This window comes from Solanum lycopersicum, chromosome 5, assembly GCF_036512215.1.
Source record: "Solanum lycopersicum chromosome 5, SLM_r2.1".
Classification (NCBI taxonomy): Eukaryota; Viridiplantae; Streptophyta; class Magnoliopsida; order Solanales; family Solanaceae; genus Solanum; species Solanum lycopersicum.
The window spans coordinates 697,985-718,742 of NC_090804.1; the positions used below are offsets into that span (position 1 = coordinate 697,985).

General features: G+C 34.6%; 1 protein-coding gene across 6 annotated transcripts; it reads left to right on the forward strand.

Moving 5' to 3' along the window:
• The first annotated feature begins 549 nt into the window (after nt 1–549).
• On the forward strand, nt 550–12,468 carry LOC101253587 (ubiquitin-like-specific protease 1D). Of its 6 annotated transcripts, none has more exons than XM_019214103.2 (14): nt 550–1,098; nt 2,295–2,343; nt 2,697–2,785; nt 2,924–3,177; nt 5,110–5,158; nt 5,647–5,726; nt 5,820–5,852; nt 5,961–6,056; nt 7,566–7,668; nt 8,819–8,916; nt 9,405–9,527; nt 10,336–10,447; nt 11,606–11,713; nt 11,807–12,468. In XM_019214103.2, the coding sequence occupies exons 1-14, from the start codon at nt 811–813 to the stop codon at nt 11,903–11,905; spliced, it is 1,581 nt and encodes a 526-aa protein (XP_019069648.1). In that variant the 5' UTR covers nt 550–810; the 3' UTR covers nt 11,906–12,468. The 6 variants fall into 6 exon arrangements, with proteins under 6 accessions (XP_019069648.1, XP_010320588.1, XP_010320590.1 ...); XM_010322286.3 differs by having other exon boundaries at nt 556–1,098; nt 2,691–2,785; nt 2,921–3,177; XM_010322288.4 differs by having other exon boundaries at nt 556–1,098; nt 2,691–2,785; nt 2,921–3,177; nt 8,822–8,916.
• The last annotated feature ends 8,290 nt before the right edge of the window (nt 12,469–20,758 follow it).

Consider the following 20,758-nt stretch of genomic DNA (forward strand, 5'->3'; position numbering starts at 1 on the left):
ATGTGTTGATCCAATTCATTAAATTATGCCTAATCTTCAAGGTGTTGAAAACAACGACGTCCAAAATACCTATCAATGTTGTTTCCTTTAGTGCAATTAGAGACTTAATAAAGCTTAAGAAGAGTTCTTTAGTGCGTTAATCGTATTTGATTTGAAAAGATACAATAATTATAGTTCAAGCATAATTATAAATTAAAGATATAATTTATTTACTTACAAATTGCAACTATGTTGTCAGGACAAAAGAGAAATGAGCGAAACTAGGAGATAGAAGTAAGAGGTGAGAGAAATTGTATAAATATTATCTTCATTGTATTATGAATATACAATTGATTCGTATCAAATTGAATACAATTATATCAAAAAATATTATAGCTAGCTATATATCATTCTGAAAAAAGGCAAACAAAATTAAAAAAAGAAAATACATATTGTATTCATTATATCACAAACATTTGATCTATAATATCAAATATAATTAATACAATATACAAATATAATAGATACAAATATAATTATTTATAATATATACTTTAAAATTACAAAAATAACTCAGCCCATTTTAATCCGTCCAAATATACATAAAACAGCCCATTTGCCACCTTTAGCTTCATCTTTGTTCATCATCGATTCCCCAATGCAGTGTTTTGGGGTAGGTTACGGTCTAGTATTCTTGGTTTAGCAGCAGCATCGATGTTATAGCTCTCTTTTACTCTCAGAGTCGAAGCTTTTCCTTTCGTCTTGCTCTCTTTTGGAGTGGAATTTTCGTTTTTGATCTCTCGATGTTGCTGTAGTTGAATGAAATTCTAAATGGCACGGTTAGTTATTGATTGGAGTACGCTAATAGACGACAAGCCTCCGGCCGAGTTGGTGGTCGCTACTAAAGCAACTCCGATGATTAGCATAGACGACGGGGAAGAGCAAAATGACGAGTTTTCAAACCTAAGGATTGATGAACTGACTGAAAAAATTAACAGGTTCAAAAGTTTGTTGAGCACCAAAGGCCCTAGATTAGTTGACGGGGGCGAGAAACTGAAAACAACAATAAAAAAGTACGAGGCTGAATTTGAGAGGAGAAAATTGCTAAACTCCGATAAGGTGAGGTTCTTAATTAAATTTCGAGCAAAATGGATGTAGAGTATTCATACTGTCGAGTTCAATTAGTTATTTATTGTAATTTAGTTGTTATTGTAGTAGTATTGTTGCTTGAACATCTCTGGATTTTGTATATGTTTGAAGAATTCAGAAGAATTTTGAAACCCTATAAGGGTGCTGCTGAGTCTGTAGTGCCTACAGAACGCGAAATGGATTTTTGGAATTTATTAACATTCTCTAAAAAAGTTACTGGTAATGATCTCGTACTGAAATCATTAAATTTAACCCTCAATAATTTATTGTGCATTATACAAAGTATTTGAAATATAGGAAAGAAATACCATTGAAATATGAACTAATTTCTAAATCAACTTTTGCTTGAGAACTAGTGCAAAAATGTTTTGGTAAATATATTCGATTCATGTATTGACTCCACCTTGTGGAATTTCGAGGAAGGCAATGAATAACTATTAACTTAAGTAATAGCCTATTTGGCGAAGCTTCTAGGAGCATAAGGTGTTTATTTTCTTAAAAAGGTGCTTAATTTGAAGTGGAGTTAATTCCTCAAAAGTTCACTCTAGTTTAGGAAATTCTCTACCGAAATTACTTTTTCTTTAGTTTAGGACAATAAAATCACTGAATAATTCCTTTGTTCCTCAAGTATAATCGCTACCGGTTTAGACATTTAGGCACCATAAATGTTACTAGCATACCATATTTTATTAAATGTTTTCTTTATTTGGTTTGTTTGATCAAGACCCATTTAATTAAAAAATATTTCCTGCAGTATGCTATTTAACCTGGTTGTGGGCTATGTTGAACCACATTTTCATAGCAAATGTGGGGTTTATGTTACTCTGGTATGGATTGATAAGCAAAATCTGCATATTAGTATCTCACAACTATATGGCAGCATTTTAGAATTGCACAATTAGTGTCATCATTTGAGAAAGGCTTTCAAGACACTTGTGAAAATTCACATGAATTGAAAATACTTTTTTTCCCAATGATTTTTGTGGTTTTGATGCATAATCATAATGATGCTGTCAACCATGACAATTGTAGATAATACTTGATAAATGGATGCATAACCGTAGAAATGGCACAAAATTCTTATTTGGAAAGTGTGTTTCCTTGAACAAGCATTTGTCCATTGGTTTATGTAATTGGACATTATTTTCTTACACTATTTTTGACAGGGAACAGATGGATGTGCCTTATTGGGGAGGCATCACTCTAGTTCTATTGGTAAGTCTTTTTTTCTTTGTGTGTGGAGGGTAGGGGGTGACTATATTAATCTTTTCATTTATCCCAAAAAAAGGAAAGCGTTAAGCTTTTCTGTTGTCACAAGTTCTTCTACCAACTAAAGGATGTTCATTACTTGGGAAAACATAAATATATAAACGAGTTTCTAGCACTCAAAGTGTACTCACTGTTCACCTTGGAGGTCTTTAGTGCTGATTTTACCCACTGTTCACTCTTGTTTTATGTACAACGTATATGTGCAGCTACATGGAAGTTAGATGAGTAAAAGATTTGAGTTTCTTTACAAAATATTGTATGAAAGGAAACTAATGGTGGAGAAAATTTTGTAGGTGCAGCTAATGACCTAGGGCAGCGGTCTGCACAATCAGCACCACGCTCGCAATCTGCTTTTGCTGTGTGCTTTTCGAAAAAGCTAGAAGAAAAAGTATATTTTTACTTAAAAAATAAGATTCTGATGAAAATAGTTAATGTTGTTTTGTACTTACTGCAATCCAAACGAAAAACCCATATATATATATATATATATATATATCTAATGTTGCTTTTACTTGTTGATTAGCAGGCTAACTCTAAGGCACCCAATGGTTTCCAAAATGAATTACATGCTCTGAATACGTGTGGCCGCAAAAGGATATTAACCAAAAAGTTTTCTCCAAGAAGAAGATGTAAGACAGAATTGTCTGCACGAGAAGCACCTTTTAAGTCCCCTCTATATATAGATGATCGAGAATTTTATGCTAATGGAAAGACGAGAGATATTTCTACTTCTTCTCCTCGTTATTCTGAAGAAAGTTTCTCTAGCCGTGTCAGGAAAGAGTATGTGAAATTCTTGTCTCCATTGTTATTTTACTTAACTTCACAGAATGTTTTATTCTATGTTACTTATTGTTGTTGTTTTCTTGATACTGCTGGAGTATGTAGCCATTGCTGTTATTTTCTTGATTATTATTGCATCTAAAAGTGTTAACTATAATTGGTGTGCATTTTACCATAAAAAAAGGATATTTCTAAGATGAAATTTTTTAGATACACACTGAACAACCAAGGCTTCTTTTATAATGAAGTGTATTAGTCTCTTTAAAATTTATGGTCAAGGAACTAGGGAAGCAACAAAAGATCATTCAATTAACATTGTCTCTTTGATCCTCCCAACCATTTTTCTGCTTATATTCTTCAATCAGTCAATCTTTCTGCACAATGCTCCTTCTAGTTCCAAGATTGACTTTTGGAACGTGCTCCTACTTCAAAGATATTACTCGGGAATTAGAATTGAAACGTCAAAGGGCCAAAATTTTGAGAGTTTGGTTTGTTCTGTTTGTTTTCATGTCCAAGACAAAGGTGGATTATATATTATAGGGAGTGTTGTAGTAATGTGATTGTGAATGGCACCCAAGGGTGTGGCCTAGTGGTCAATGAAGTAGTTGAGATCCATGAGGTCTTCAAGTGCGATTCCTGGCAAAGTCAAAAAACACTAGGTAATTCTTCCCATTTGTCCCAGTCTTGGTGGATAAAATTACCTGCTATTGGTATAAGGTGACATATCACGTGGAATTAGTCGAGGTGCGCAAAAGTTGGCTTGAACGGCACAGTTATAAGCAAATAATTTTTAAAAAAATGTGATTGTAAATGGGGTAACAGTTCGTGGCATTGGGAACGCTTTATCGCTTAGGTACATAAAATTGTTTCCTTTTCTTGCTGACAAGTAGGAAATATTATAAAAACAGCGGCTCTAAGAAAGTGCTGAAATATATATATACAAGTGAACGAAAACCCAAATAAAATTCCATTCTAATCTTTTAGGGATTCTAAGACGCTAAATATTGATTCTTCCTCATTTACACCAAAAAAAGACATAAAAGCTTACACTTGGACTTGATTTGCTGGATAGCAAACATATGGCATTTCGTTGTACGTTATCCCAAAAAAACATATGGCATCTCTTTCCTTCTATACAGTCCACCAAATATATGCAAGTATGGTATTCCACCATAACTTTGGTTTTCTATTTCTTTTCCTTAGAGAGCAACATTGTTAACAAACAATTGGGTTTTGGTTTTAGGGTACACCCATCTAAGAGCCTGACCTTGTTTAGAAAGATTTGCCAAAGTTGGCCAGTCACATCAGAATGAACATAAAGCTGAGTTTCCCTTTCAGATTCCATATCTGTAGCTGTGACTAAAAAAATAGAGGATAAGGTAATGAGAATCTGGAGCGTTTTCAGTTTCCAATTGAAAACATCTGGAGCGTTTGATTGGTGAAGATGTGTATAATCCCTTCCCCAAAATTGAACTAAAATCTGATCAGAAGGAGGATCTTCACCACATTATTATGGTCCTTATTGAATTTTTAACCATCTGCTATGGAATAATGTGTAGTTTTGTTGATGACATTTTCGCGATCCAGTTGTTTTTTCTTCTTCTTCTTCTCCTTTGATGGAGAAACTCAACTTTTCCTGCAAAAAAACACTAAAAATCCTTTTGTTTTTTGATCTAAAATAGCACTTATTTACCCAATACTTGCCTTTGTGACTTTGTTTGGGTAAAAAGTAGGAAGATTGCATCGTTATATGTTCAACCTAATGTAAATCCATCTACATGCAAATGAGCCATGAATTTGAGTTGTACTGTCCATTCATTTGCATCAGTTGCCTGCCTTTAGTTTAACTTGCATCCTGTTGCTGGACATTTGTAATGAAATTAAGGAATGAAAGAAATATATGTTTGGTTATGGATTTCTCTATTTTGTCAGGTGGAAACCTTCTCAAGCCCATTCTGTCTGTACTTTGAGGCATGCAAATGTAAGGTTTCTCTCATATCTCTCTCCTTCTTTCGCTTTCTTACATGGATTTTTCATTGAATAGAAAATTTGAGGGGTTTGTTGTTCCTTTGTTTGGACTAGGGTTTAACATAATTGCTAGGTTTGACCAATGGGTCAAGTGTGTACTGATGCCAATGGCTACTTTTTCTATGTCAGAAGAAACAACCATCACCACTGCCTCTTTTATTTTCTCTTTTTGTCTGTGGGGATAGATAGTAGCATTGGTTACATGTGGATTGATTAGCTTATTAGAACTTCGTCCAAATATCTCCTACTTGGTTCTATTTTTAGTACTCATTGTAGATATTCTAGGATTCCTGCTGGGCTTTATGAATTGTTGTTGCTTCCCCCTTTATTATGTGTAATTTCTATCCTAGTTATGGATCACACATATAGAGGTTAAAAGTGTACCACTCTTGTATTTTATCCTAATACTAGGTCTGATTATGAGATTCTCTATTTCCTTAGGATGAGGCTGTTGTTCTACTGGATGAGGAGGAACCTGATGTTGTTGAACCAAGACAGCAAGCACATCATGTGGTCGAGAGGTACTGAAATGATGTATTTATCTTTTCATCTGAAACATAGGCACCTAACTTTGGTTCTGGTGGCAATTATTGACTCCTTTGTACCTCTTTCAGCACAAAGGCAACCAAGATATACTTTCCTTCAAGGTTTGTCCTGAATGAGAACGTTTTTGTCAACATGTTACATATAGGAACCAGGCACCGTCTTTCTTTGTTATTGATTGTGCTTTATGTTCCATCTTTTACATTAATTAGGGATGATCCTGAAGCAGTCGAAATCTATTACTCAGATATGGAATCTCTTGCTCCTGAAGCATATCTGTCCTCTACTATAATGAATTTCTACATTCGGTAAGTGAAAGATATTCTGATCCAGTAGTTACGGAATTGATTAGAAATTATATTTCTTGCGTTGAAGTAAGCACATCTAGCTGTCAGTCACAAAATACCAAAAAAAACTATTTTTAAGGTGTTTATTCAAGTGCTTCGTGCTTCTTCAGTCTCGGGCTATATCTCCACATATATAAAACACGAACCTTAGCTGGTGTAAAGGACCAGCTAAGGTTATGCAGAGTTTCCATACAGGAAACAAAACATAAGAGTCTTACACATAACAAACTTTACTTCTGATATAACTTGTGTTATATCACATACTTCTGCATTTCCTGGTCCTCCCTAGATATTTGGATCAGATGCGTTTGCCACTCATGCCTGTGAATTGTTCTACAAACTAAGGAGTTGTTTGGTTGACCCCCTAAGAAAAAATAGCCCTGTCATAAAGTCTGCAATTCTGCATTTATTTTATCCCTGCATAACTAATTCAATGTTTTGTTTCCTGTATGGAAACTCTCCATAACCAATGTAATCCATGGTTTGTTCATCTATGCAGTGCTAATACTGGCACAACTTATGTGGCAATATATTTACTTATTCATATGTGGTAAGACGTGAAAGAAGAGTACAAATATTAGCAATACAACCCTTAGTCAGAAGGCAATCCATGTGGAATGATTTGTAATATTATATAACCATATTTTCATTATTACTGCTCAACAATTCCTGTATTTTTTTTTACTGCTGCATTATAATCCATGCATAACTAGTCCTTGCATGAAACAACCCCTAAGAGTACCTACTAAACAATAATAGATGACAAGCTTACCTTGTAGCTGCTGCTTTTAGATTGGGTCCTCTGTCTGACTTTATTGAATTAAACTTTATTTATGGCATTAAACTGTTTATAACTTTTTTAAATACATGGAACTTGATCAGATCTATTATTATCATTGTTTCAGTTTTCAGTCTATAAGATCATTTTAATATCACGCAAGTGGCTAAATTTTAAATTATGTTCTCTTGGAACTTTTTAATCCCCGGTCCTATTCACGTATGCAACATTTTGAAAATTTGATCAATGCCAATTTTCTGTGGACAGAGAATGACAATGTTTTCATTCTAGTGATTAAACACTATTAATTGCACATGAATTTAAAATTTTTTATGAATTCTTCCTACTAGTGATGTTTGTGGCTTCACATTGACTACCTATGTTTCTTCAGTTGGTTGGAGTCGTGAAATATTCACTCAGATAATATCCGCATTATTGACGTTTCAATGACCATGTCAGCTTGGTACTTGTCAAAAAGTTGATCATGGTAGCTTGATATCTTTGGGTTGTGAAAGTTGAACCTTTTTGCCTATGTGATATACTGTTAGAGTTTGTGTAAGGATATGGCTCTGTTTTAGTAACCTAAGTTAGACATTGGTGCTTTTTATAAGTCATCCTAGCAGAGGATAGAGATAGCTTGACAATCACATTTTCAATCTGGTAAAACCTAATTGCCTTCTCCTCTTGCATAGGCATCTCCAGCAGAAAAAATCTCCCGCAGATGGAGAAAGGTGTGATTATCACTTCTTTAATACATATTTTTACAGCAAGCTCAAAGAGGCTGTTTTCAGCAAGGTATTCATTCTTATCTGCAAATTATTTACTGTGAACTTAACTAGCTGGTTTGTGAATCTTGGTAGAACCTATAGAAATAGAAGAAACTGAAAGAACTTGGTCTCAATAATGGTTTTTAATTGTGGGACAGATATGGAGTTGTATTTTCATTTGCTTTATTTGTAAAACTAGTTTTAGTGTATGTGCGTTGCACATGAATTCGCATTTATTAATAAGAAAGTGTATATAATCAATAATTACATGTAAATATCAATTGATGTCAATGTAGACACAGCACCCATCTAATGAAAAAATAAATATTATATTGATGCAAAAATTGAATTCGAAGTAGTGGAGTATTTCTTGAACTTGCAAGACAAAAGACTTTCGGTGAGTTTGTTATATAGTATTTGTAATTATAGATATTTTATTGCATACAATAAACATATGCTTGGAAGCACTCTAGAATGCCATTGCACGTGTATTTCTATTTTTTGGAAACTGTCCATGTATTAATCACCAAGAACATTCTTTACGAAATTATAGGAAACTGAACACAGTTTGCTATCTCACAGCAAAAACAACAGGGAATAAACCTGTACAGTGCTATGTAAATACATCAAAAAGTGTAGCTAGTAAGCAGCTGATTTATCCCAAGAGGGGCTCTGACATTTGACACATAGGCTACCTCCATCACTGAATCTTTTCTCAAAATTTCTCAAGTTTCTCTCCATTCAAATAGCATATACCTCTTCAGAAACAAACAGCTTGAACGCCACTGCCTTCTGAGTTCTCCCCTTAGCATAGCCAATGCCCCAATTATGATATTGTTCCCCAATTGTCACAGTGGAAAATTCCTCTTTGTATTCAACTAGGACCTTATTCCAGATATGTTTGGTGAAGGGGCATTCCACAATCAAGTGCGCTGAAGTCTCATGACTGATGACACTGTTCCCTTTATCATGTTCAATCATCAAATTGGTGCATCTACAGGTTTACATAGGATTTGACTATATCAGCTTAAGGGACCTCTTATTTTTCATTATTTGCACTCTTTGTTGGATGTAACCATTTTTATTTAGCACATCCATCTTAACTTCTATATTTCTATCTTACATCTATCTAATATTAGGTAAATTTGAATAGTTTTTGATTTCTTAATTTTCAACAGCAGAATGAGAAGGAAGCTTTATTTGTCAAATTAAGACGGTGGTGGAAGGGTGTGAATATATTTGAGAAAGCGTATATATTTCTCCCCATACATGAAAGGTAAGTTTTCTAGGTTGATTTTGCTACTTCCTTGATTCATTAGATTCAGTATTGGTCCGTAGAGCTTTTATTTTGGCCTTGTTTGCAGTTTATCAATTTATAAAACTAAATTATTTTGGTCAGACGATGTTTGTCGATATGGGTCATATGTTGGGACGTATTTATTTTTTACTGTTTGTGTTTCTCTAAGTTGGAAACAACCTCTCTACCTGCTTGAGGGTAGGGGTAAGGTCTGGGTACACTCTACATCTCTAAACCATAACTGGATTGCACTCTTACTGGTGTGTTTTTGCATTTCCCTAAGTAACTAAGCAGATCAGAGTATTTATTTAACAGTCTGTGGTTTGTCCACCCCCCCTCCCCCCCCTCCTCCTCTCCTTCCCCCTCTCGACCATTTGGACTCGTCTACAATAGGTATTTTTTCTTTTACACTTATGTTTCCTTGAGCTTTCTGTTCATGCCCTTATGTTGGTTCTTCTCCTCTGCAGTCATCACTGGAGCTTGGTGATAATTTGCATACCAGATAAAGAAGACCAATTGGGCCCAATCATTCTTCACTTGGATTCATTGAGGCTCCATAGCAGCAGCTCTCTTTTTGGTACTATGAAAAAGTAAGATTACCTCTCATTGGCTGTTAAATGGTCATGGATGTCGTGCTACATGAGTTATTACTTAATTATTTACTATTGTATTGTTAGGAACCACAATTATTGGGGTGTGTGTATGGGCAAATTTTAAAGAAAACCAAGATAAAATGATACTAGTGGTTTCAAGATCAAACTAACCCATCTGTAATGAAAAGCCATTGTTTTAGTTTCAATAACGTCTGGCAGTTGGTGTGTGCCCTTAGTTCTCCACGTTTTGTACACCACATATATATGGGGAGGTTTTCCAACATTACAAATTATTATTTATAGGTATGTTTGGTATGGAGGAAAATGTTTCCGATTTCTTATGTTTGATGGTCGAAATATTTTAGAAAATATTTTCTCTAGGAAAATAAGCCTCTTAAAAATGGGGAAAAATGACTTTCCTAATGGAAGTAGGGAAAATATGTAACATAAGTAACTTCTAAATTCATTGTCTCCTTCCCACCCGCCTAACGTCCCCAACCCTCCATCTCCTTGAGCATTCCACCCCCGCACCCCCATTCCCCACCCCGTCCCACCCTCATGATGTTTTGCTAGCTTACATATTAATACTCCACCAAACACTAGAAAATAAGTAAGCAACTCACTTTTTTTCCAAGAAAATATTCTGTGGAAAGATATCCACCCTTTATGAAAAAATATCCTCAACTTCTTGTATAAAATGATCATGTGTATAAGTCTAATATGACCCATGGAATATCATTTCTGAAATGGAAAGCTTCTTCACGTGTGAGTTTCATTTTCATTCAAAGTTTTAATTTGGAACCAGATTTTTGATAGAAGAATGGAAATTCTTGAGACAAGGAGTAGTGGCAGATTATCCTTTTGATGACAAAATATGGGAAAATCTTCCACAAAGAATCGACGATTACATTATTCCGGTATTCCTCAGTTAAATTTCTTGTCTCTTAGTTTTAAGCATTCTTGTGAAATTTTTTATGCTTATATGTGTAGTCTTTAACTTGTAAGGTAATGGATTGAATTGGCATCAATGTGGGATGTGAATATTCCCTAATTAAATTTTGCTTTCAGAAAATATGGGAAAATCTTCCACAAAGAATTGATGATAACTGATAAGAGTTTTAGAGTAATTCCTCGCCTCTTTCAGTGTTTAAGCATTCTTGTGAGATGTTTCTTGCTTGTATATATGTAGTCAATAACTTACAAGGTAATGAAATTGGTTCGGCATCATGTGGGATGTGAGTTTGTTCTTTGGTTGAATTCTGTTTTCTGATTCATTGCATTATGGGTGTTCAGCTGCAGAGCTGGATATCATCTCTAAGAAATCTCTATGTTTCATAAAATGATTCGTTTGTTATGTATTTTCCAGAGCTTCAGCAATGAGTATATTCGACTCGAACTTATCATATTTTCCGACACTGCACTTAAAAGCACTATGTTATCGTTCTAGTTGGTAGATTAAACTTATTCAACAACACCTAATGCATACCCCATTTTAAAGCAGTAATGTTTGGAAAAGAGTGGTTTCTACAAATTGTAAGTGGGTTGTATTTCATCGGAGTGAACTGTAGTTTTACGTGTTTAGGTTGTCTTAGTGACTAGCTAAAGTTTCTGCTCGATTAGCTCAGATAAATATTTGTTTTCTTTTTTTCTATAACCATGGCGTACGGGCCAGCTTGTGCGGACTTGATTAATTCCCAGGATACATGCTACCCTCTCATAGCCGGGTAACTCTCTACCAAGGCTCGGATAGATAGGAAAGAAATCACCTATAGTTATGCCTCTAGGATTTGAACATGAGACATCATGGTTATTTTTTAGATCTCTGTTTGTCTGCATTCCCCCTTTCCCCCCTTCTCTTTTTGGTTGTCTCAAAGGGGATCCTGAATCCATCTTCAGATACAGACTCTCTGATATCTTCTGAACACATACAAGGTCAAAGGGAGGAGAGTAGGAAATATTGGTTCAGTTCATCAAATTCTTCCTAAGAACTTTCTGCAGTAGAAATAAAGCAAACTTGTAAATGCTTAATTATCATTCCTTCATGGTGACCTCCTTCTGCTGCACTTCTATTACAGGTCCCACAACAAGGAAATGATTATGATTGTGGACTCTTTGTGCTATTCTTTATGGAACGATTCATTGCTGAAGTTCATGAAAGACTTAAAAAGAAGGATCTGACAATGGTATTAATTCCTTTCCCTATATAGAATCTTCTATCTTTTCGGATCTGATAATGCATCAATTTCTTTGTTAGTGATGTATTGATCCATTTTCAGTTCGGAAGAAAGTGGTTTAAACCTGAAGAAGCATCTCGTATGAGGCGGATAATTCGCGACATACTTGAGGAAAAATTCAAGAATCCAAGTGACAAATAGTGTTTCTTGGTCACCTTTTTTTGCAACAACATACCCAGATAACCCCGAAGTGTTTCTTGGTCACCTTTTTTTGCAACAACACACCCAGATAATACAAAAGTGTTTCTTGGTCACCTACCATCCATCCGTAAATAACTGCTGCTCTGTTGACAATCAATCCTTTAAGCAGATCAGGCATCAATGGAGCAACTGCTTATTACCAGCATTCCTGATGTTGGGACAATAGTAGATATTGTAGTTACTCATATACCCTAGAAATTTACATGAGATTCTAGAATCTCAATATACTCTGCCTAGGAAGGTTTCTCTCGAAATGTAGGAAGATTGACAGATAACCTCGTGGGGAACTTCCGTTGGTTGGAGAAGTTCATATCGACCATTTTCTTTCAAAAGCAAAAGCTGGACCTAGTACATTTGGCATGGTAATAAAACTTGGGTGGTCTCTGCAGATCAACATCTTTTGGTCTTTCCCTTCCATTATTAGTACTGCCTGAGTTCAAAAAACTCATACCTTTCATGTAAATGTTTTCTTTACAATGAGATGGAAAAAGATCATTGCTGTATGTGCTTCTTGATGCAACATAGTCTCGTTTTTGTATGTACTTGTGCAAAGTCGTAACCCATTTTAAAAAAAAGAACCTAAATTAAAAGCCACTACATATATCCCTTTAATCCGCATCTACGGTATCTTTAAGTTTAGTCTTTGGTACGCAGAGATGGAATCAACAAAGATATCTTATGGGATGGTAATCTAACATGTTTTGTACTATAGTTTGAATTTTTGGTGATTTAGAATTTTGATGTTAAGCTCAAATTTATCGTGGACGTCCGTTAAGACGTTAGCTATGGAGCAAGTTAGCTCTAACGGTTAAAACAATTCATTTTCAAGGTCGAATGAATTCCGAAGCATGGACAAATCATTTTTTGTCAACGTCCGTCAAGACGTAAGCTAATAATTAGCACACGAAAATTGAAAGTAGATAAAATTTGCATTTACCTTTTGGGGTTCGTTTGAACTTGCAAACGCGCCCGATTTCCTCGCGAAAGGAACGAGATCCATTCCTATGGTCTTAACGGACCTTCATGAAAAATTTTGGTTATTTCGTTCCAGGAAATAAAAATTCATGGACTATAACACACGATATTCGATAAAATCTGTATTATGTGTTTTTGGTTCGTTTGAACTTGTAAATGTGTTTGTTTTCCTCGCGAGACGAATTAGATCCATTGTTAAGGTCTGAACAGGCATCTATGAAAATTTTTGACCATTTACTTTCGGGAATTCAGCGTCACAAAAATTTCATAGATGAAAATTGACAAAATCTGTGTTTTACCTGCTTTAGAGCTTGTTTTAACTTGAAAATGTATTCATTTTCTCCGGGGGACGAACTTAGTCAATTCCTAAGGTCTTAATGGACGTTCATGAAGAATTTCAGTCATTTCGTTTTGGAAATTTCGGGTCAAAATCCATGGATTGTAGCACACCAAATCAGCAAAATCTGCATTTACCTACTTTGGGGCTCGTTTGAACTTGAAAATGCATCTGCATTTCCCTCCGAACGAACTAGATCCATTGTTATGGTCTTAACAGATGTCTGAAAAATTTTGGCCATTTCGTTTCGAAAATTCTGGGTCACAAAAATTTCATGGAACATAGCACACAAAAATTGACAAAATCTGCATTTACCTGCTTTGAGATTCGTTTGAACTTACAAAAGTGTCCATTGCTAAGGTCTTAAAGGAACTCCATTAAAAATATCTGCTAATTTTATTTTGAGAATTCCGGGTCACAAATTCCATTGATTATACACACAACAATCTACAAAATCTGCATTAACTTGCTTTGAGACTCGTTTGAACTTACAAAAGTGTTCTTTTTTCTCGCGGAACGAACTAGATTCATTGCTAAGGTTTTGACATACTTTCATGAAAAACTTCGGCCATTTCATTTATAGAATTCCGAATCACAAACATTCCATGGACTACAGTACACAAAATTGGCAAAATTTATGTTTACCTGCATCGAGGCTCATTTGAACTTGAAAATGCTTCCATTTTTCTTGCGGGAAAAACTAGATCCATTGCTAAGGTCTTAATGGACATCTATGAAATTTTTTGGCCATTTTGTTAAAAAAATCTGGATGAGAAAAATTTCATAGACTATAGCACACAAAAATCGGTAAAATCTGTGTTTACTTGCTTTGGCTTCATTTGAACTTGAAAATGTGTTTGTTTTCCATGCGGGACGAACTAGGTCTATTTATAAGGTCTTTATGGACCTTCATGAAATACTCCAGCCATTTTGTTTGGTAATTCTGTGACACAAAAATTTCATGAACTATAACTGACAAAAATAGGCAAAAACTACATTTACCAGCTTGGGGCTCGTTTGAACTTGAAAATGCGCTTGTTTTTCTTGTCGGATGAACTAGTTCATTGTTAAGGTGTAAATGTACATCCATGAAAAATTTTGATTATCTCGTTTCGGATATTACAGGTAACAAAAATTTCATAGACTATAACACATAAATATTAGCAAAATCTAGGTTTACCTCAATTGGACTCATTTAAACTTGAAAATGCGCCCATTTTTTCCGCGAGATAAACTAGATCCATTGCTTATGTCTAAACGGACCTCCATAGAAAATTTTGGCCTTTTTATTTTAAAAAATCATAGTCACAAAAATTTCATTGACTATAGCACACGAAAATTGTTAAAATTTGTGTTTACCTTCTTCAGAGCTCGTTTGAACTTTAAAATGTGCTCGTTTTCCCCGCGTAATGAACTAGATCTATTTCGAAGGTTTTTACGGAACTCCATGAAAAAAATTCTGCCATTTCACTCTGGGAATTCTGGATCGAAAAAATTCCATGGACTATAGCACAAGAAAATTGGATAAATTTGTGATTTCCCTCTTTGGGCTCGTTTTACCTTGAAAATGCACCTATTTTTTCCACGGGGCAAACTAGATCCATCGCTAAGGTCTTAACAAACCTCCATGAAAATTTCGGCCATTTCGTTTCGGAAATTCTAGGTCACAAAAATTTCATAGACTATAACACACGAAAATCGATAAAATTTTTGCTTACCTACTATCAAGCTCATTTGAACTTGAAAACGCGCTTGTTTTCCTTGCTGGACGAACTAGATCCATTGCTAAAGGCTAAATGGACCTCTATGAAAATTTTTGGCCATTTTGTTAAGAAAATCTGGATGAGAAAAATTTCATAGCCTATAGCACACAAAAATCGGTAAAATCTGTGTTTACTTGCTTTGGTCTCGTTTGAACTTGAAAATGTATTTGTTTTCCATGCGGGACGAATTAGGTCTATTGCTAAGGTCTTTATGAACCTTCATGAAATATTTCAGCCATTTTATTTGGAAATTCTGTGACACAAAAATTTCATGGACTATAGCTCACAAAGATAGGCAAAAACTACATTTACCAGCTTTGGGGCCCGTTTGAACTTGAAAATGCGCTTGTTTTTCTTGTCGGATGAACTAGATTCATTGCAAAGGTATAAATATACATTCATGAAAAATTTTTGTTATCTCGTTTCGGATATTACAGGTAACAAAAAATTTCATGGACTATAACACATAAATATTAGCAAAATCTATGTTTACCTGAATTGGGCTCATTTAAACTTGAAAATGCGCCAATTTTTTTTGCGAGATAAACTAGATCCATTGCTTATGTCATAACGGACCTCCATAGAAAATTTTGGGCTTTTTATTTTAAAAAATCCTAGTCACAAAAATTTCATGGACTATAGCACACGAAAATTTTTAAAATTTGTGTTTACCTTCTTTGGGGCTCGTTTGAACTTTAAAATGTGCTCGTTTTCCTCGCGGAATGAACTAGATCTATTTCGAAGGTTTTTACGGAACTCCATGAAAAAAATTCGGTCATTTCATTCTGAGAATTCTGGGTCACAAAAATTTCTTGGACTATAGCACAAGAAAATTGGATAAATTTGTGTTTTCCCTCTTTGGACTCGTTTTATCTTGAAAATGCACCTATTTTTTCCGCGGGGCAAACTAGATCCATCGCTAAGGTCTTAACAAACTTCCATGAAAATTTTGGCCATTTCGTTTTGAAAATTCTAGGTCACAAAAATTTCATGGACTATAACACACGAAAATCGATAAAATTTTTGCTTACCTACTATTAAGCTCATTTGAACTTGAAAACGCGCTTGTTTTCCTTTCTGGACGAACTAGATCCATTGCTAAAGTCGTAATGGACCTCTATGAAAAATTTTGGCCATTTTATTAAGAAAATCTGGATGAGAAAAATTTCATAGCCTATAGCACACAAAAATCAGTAAAATCTGTGTTTACTTGCTTTGGCCTCGTTTGAATTTGAAAATGTGTTTGTTTTCCATGCGGGACGAACTAGGTCTATTTCTAAGGTATTTATGGACCTTCATGAAATATTTCAGCCATTTTTTTTGGAAATTCTGTGACACAAAAATTTCATGAACTATAACTCACAAAAATAGGTAAAAACTACATTTACCAGCTTTGGAGCCCGTTTGAACTTGAAAATGCGTTTGTTTTTCGTGTCGGATGAACTAGATTCATTGTTAAGGTTTAAATGTACATCCATGAAAAATTTTGATTATCTCATTTCGAATATTAGAGGTAACAAAAATTTCATTGACTATAACACATAAATATTAGCAAAATATATGTTTACCTGAATTGGGCTCATTTAAACTTTAAAATGCGCCCATTTTTTTCGCGAGATAAACTAGATCCATTGCTTATGCCTTAAAGGACCTCCATAGAAAATTTCGGCCTTTTTATTTTAAAAAATCCTAGTCACAAAAACTTCATGGACTATAGCACACGAAAATTGTTAAAATTTGTGTTACCTTCTTCGAGGCTCGTTTGAACTTTAAAATGTGCTCGTTTTCCCCGCGGAATGAACTAGATCTATTTCGAAGGTTTTTACGGAACTCCATGAAAAAAATCCGGCCATTTCATTCTGGGAATTCTAGGTCAAAAAAATTCCATGGACTATAGCACAAGAAAATTGGATAAATTTGTGTTTTCCCTCTTTGGCTCGTTTTACCTTGAAAATGCACCTATTTTTTTCGCGGGGCAAACTAGATCCATTGCTAAGGTCTTAACAAACCTCCATGAAAATTTTGGCCATTTCGTTTAAGAAATTCTAGGTAACAAAAATTTCATGGACTATAACATACGAAAATCGACAAAATTTTTGCGTACCTACTATCAAGCTCATTTGAACTTGAAAACGCGCGTATTTTCCTTGATGGACGAACTAGATCCATTGCTAAAGTCTTAATGGACCTCTATGAAAATTTTTGGCCATTTTGTTAAGAAAATATGGATGAGAAAAATTGCATAGCTTATAGCACACAAAAATCAGTAAAATCTGTGTTTACTTGCTTTGGCCTCGTTTGAACGTGAAAATGTGTTTGTTTTCCATGTGGGACGAACTAGGTCTATTTTTAAGGTCTTTATGGACCTTCATGAAATATTTCAGCCATTTTGTTTGGAAATTCTGTGACACAGAAATTTCATGGACTATAGCTCACAAAGATAGGCAAAAACTACATTTACCAGCTTTGGGGCCCGTTTGAACTTGAAAATGCGCTTGTTTTTCTTGTCGGATGAACTAGATTCATTGTTAAGGTCTAAATGTACATCCATGAAAAATTTTGGTTATCTAGTTTCGGATATTACAGGTAACAAAAATTTCATGGACTATAACACATAAATATTAGCAAAATCTATGTTTACCTGAATTGGGCTCATTTAAACTTAAAAATGCGCCTATTTTTTTCGCGAGATAAACTAGATCCATTGCTTATGTCATAACGGACCTCTATAGAAAGTTTTGGCCTTTTTATTTTAAAAAATTTTAGTCACAAAAATTTCATGGACTATAGCACACGAAAATTATTAAAATTTGTGTTTACCTTCTTCGGGGCTCGTTTGAACTTTAAAATGTGCACGTTTTCCCCGCGGAATGAACTAGATCTATTTCGAAGGTTTTTACGGAACTCCATGAAAAAAATTCGGCCATTTCATTCTGGGAATTCTGGGTCAAAAAAATTCCATGGACTATAGCACAAGAAAATTGGATAAATTTGTGATTTCCCTATTTGGGCTCGTTTTACCTTGAAAATGCACCTATTTTTTCCGCGGGGCAAACTAGATCCATCGCTAACGTCTTAACAAACCTCCATGAAAATTTTGGCAATTTCATTTTGGAAATTCTAGGTCACAAAAATTTCATGGACTATAACACACGAAAATCGATAAAAATTTTGCTTACCTACTATCAAGCTCATTTGAACTTGAAAACGCGCTTGTTTTCCTTGCTGGACGAACTAGATCCATTGCTAAAGTCTTAATGGGCCTCTATGAAAAATTTTGGCCATTTTGTTAAGAAAATCTTGATGAGAAAAATTTCATAGCCTATAGCACACAAAAATCAGTAAAATCTGTGTTTACTTGCTTTGACCTCGTTTGGACTTGAAAATGTGTTTGTTTTTCATGCGGGACGAACTAGGTCTATTGTTAAGGTCTTTATGGACCTTCATGAAATATTTCAGCCATTTTGTTTGGAAATTCTGTGTCACAAAAATTTCATGGACTATAGCTCACAAAGATAGGCAAAAACTACATTTACAAGCTTTGGGGCCCGTTTGAACTTGAAAATGCGCTTGTTTCTAGATTCATTGTTAAGGTCTAAATGTACATCCATGAAAAATTTTGGTTATCTCGTTTCGGATATTACAAGTAACAAAAATTTCATGGACTATAACACATAAATATTAGCAAAATCTATGTTTACATGAATTGGGCTCATTTAAACTTGAAAATGCGTCTATTTTTTTCGCGAGATAAACTAGATCCATTGCTTATGTCATAACGGACCTCCATAGAAAATTTTAGCCTTTTTATTTTATAAAATCCTAGTCATAAAAATTTCATGGACTATAGCACACGAAAATTGTTAAAATTTGTGTTTACCTTCTTCGGGGCTCGTTTGAACTTTAAAATGTGCTCGTTTTCCCCGCGTAATGAACTAGATCTATTTCGAAGGTTTTTACGGAACTCCATAAAAAAATTCGGCCATTTCATTCTGGGTCACAAAAAATTTCATGGACTATAGCACAAGAAAATTGGATAAATTTGTGTTTTCCCTCTTTGAGCTCGTTTTACCTTGAAAATGCACCTATTTTTTCCGTGGGGCAAACTAGATCCATCGCTAAGGTCTTAACGAACCTCCATGAAAATTTTGGCCATTTCGTTTTGGAAATTCTAGGTCACAAACATTTCATGAACTATAACACACGAAAATCGATAAAATTTTTGCATAACTACTATCAAGCTCATTTGAACTTGAAAACGCGCTTGTTTTCCTTGCTGGACGAACTAGATCCATTGCTAAACTCTTAATGCACCTCTATGAAAAAATTTGGCCATTTAGTTAAGAAAATCTGGATGAGAAAAATTTCATAGCCTATAGCACACAAAAATTGGTAAAATCTGTATTTACTTGCTTTGGCCTCGTTTGAACTTGAAAATGTGTTTGTTTTCCATGCGGTACGAACTAGGTCTATTTCTAAGGTCTTTATGGACCTTCATTAAATATTTTAGCCATTTTGTTTGGAAATTCTTTGACACAAAAATTTCATGGACTATAGCTCACAAAAATAGGCAAAAACTACATTTACCAGCTTTGGAGCCCGTTTGAACTTGAAAATGTGCTTGTTTTTTTTGTCGGATGAACTAGATTCATTGTTAAGGTATAAATGTACATCCATGAAAAATTTTGATTATCTCATTTCAAATATTACAGGTAACAAAAATTTCATGGACTATAACACATAAATATTAGCAAAATTTATGTTTACCTGAATTGGGCTCATTTAAACTTGAAAATGCGCCCATTTTTTTCGCGAGATAAACTAGATCCATTGCTTATGTCTTAACGGACCTCCATAGAAAATTTCGGCCTTTTTATTTTAAAAAGTCCTAGTCACAAAAACTTCATTGACTATAGCACACGAAAATTGTTAAGATTTGTGTTTACCTTCTTCGGGGCTTGTTTGAACTTTAAAATATGCTCGTTTTCTCCGCGGAATGAACTAGATCTATTTCAAAGGTTTGTACGGAACTCCATGAAAAAAATTTGGCCATTTCATTTTGGGAATTCTGGGTCAAATAAATTCCATGAACTATAACACAAGAAAATTGGCAAAATTTGTGTTTTCCCTCTTTGGACTCGTTTTACCTTGAAAATGCACCTATTTTTTCTGCGGGGCAAACTAGATCCATCTCTAAGATCTTAACAAAACTCCATGAAAATTTTGGCCATTTTGTTTTGAAAATTCTAGGTCACAAAAATTATATTAACTATAGCATACGAAAATCGATAAAAATTTTGCTTACCTACTATCAAGCTCATTTGAACTTGAAACCGCGCTTGTTTTCCTTGCGGGATGAACTTGATCTATTGCTAAAGTCTTAATGGACATCTATGAAAATTTTTGGCCATTTTGTTAAGAAAATCTGGATGAGAAAAAATTTCATAGACTATAGCACAAAAAAATTGGTAATATATGTGTTTACTTGCTTTGGCTTCGTTTGAACTTGAAAATGTGTTTGTTTTCCATGCGGGACGAACTAGGTCTATTTATAAGGTCTTTATGGACCTTCATGAAATATTTCAGCCATTTTGTTTGGAAATTCTGTGACACAGAAATTTCATGGACTATAGCTCACAAAGATAGGCAAAAACTACATTTACCAGCTTTGGGGCCCGTTTGAACTTGAAAATGCGCTTGTTTTTCTTGTCGGATGAA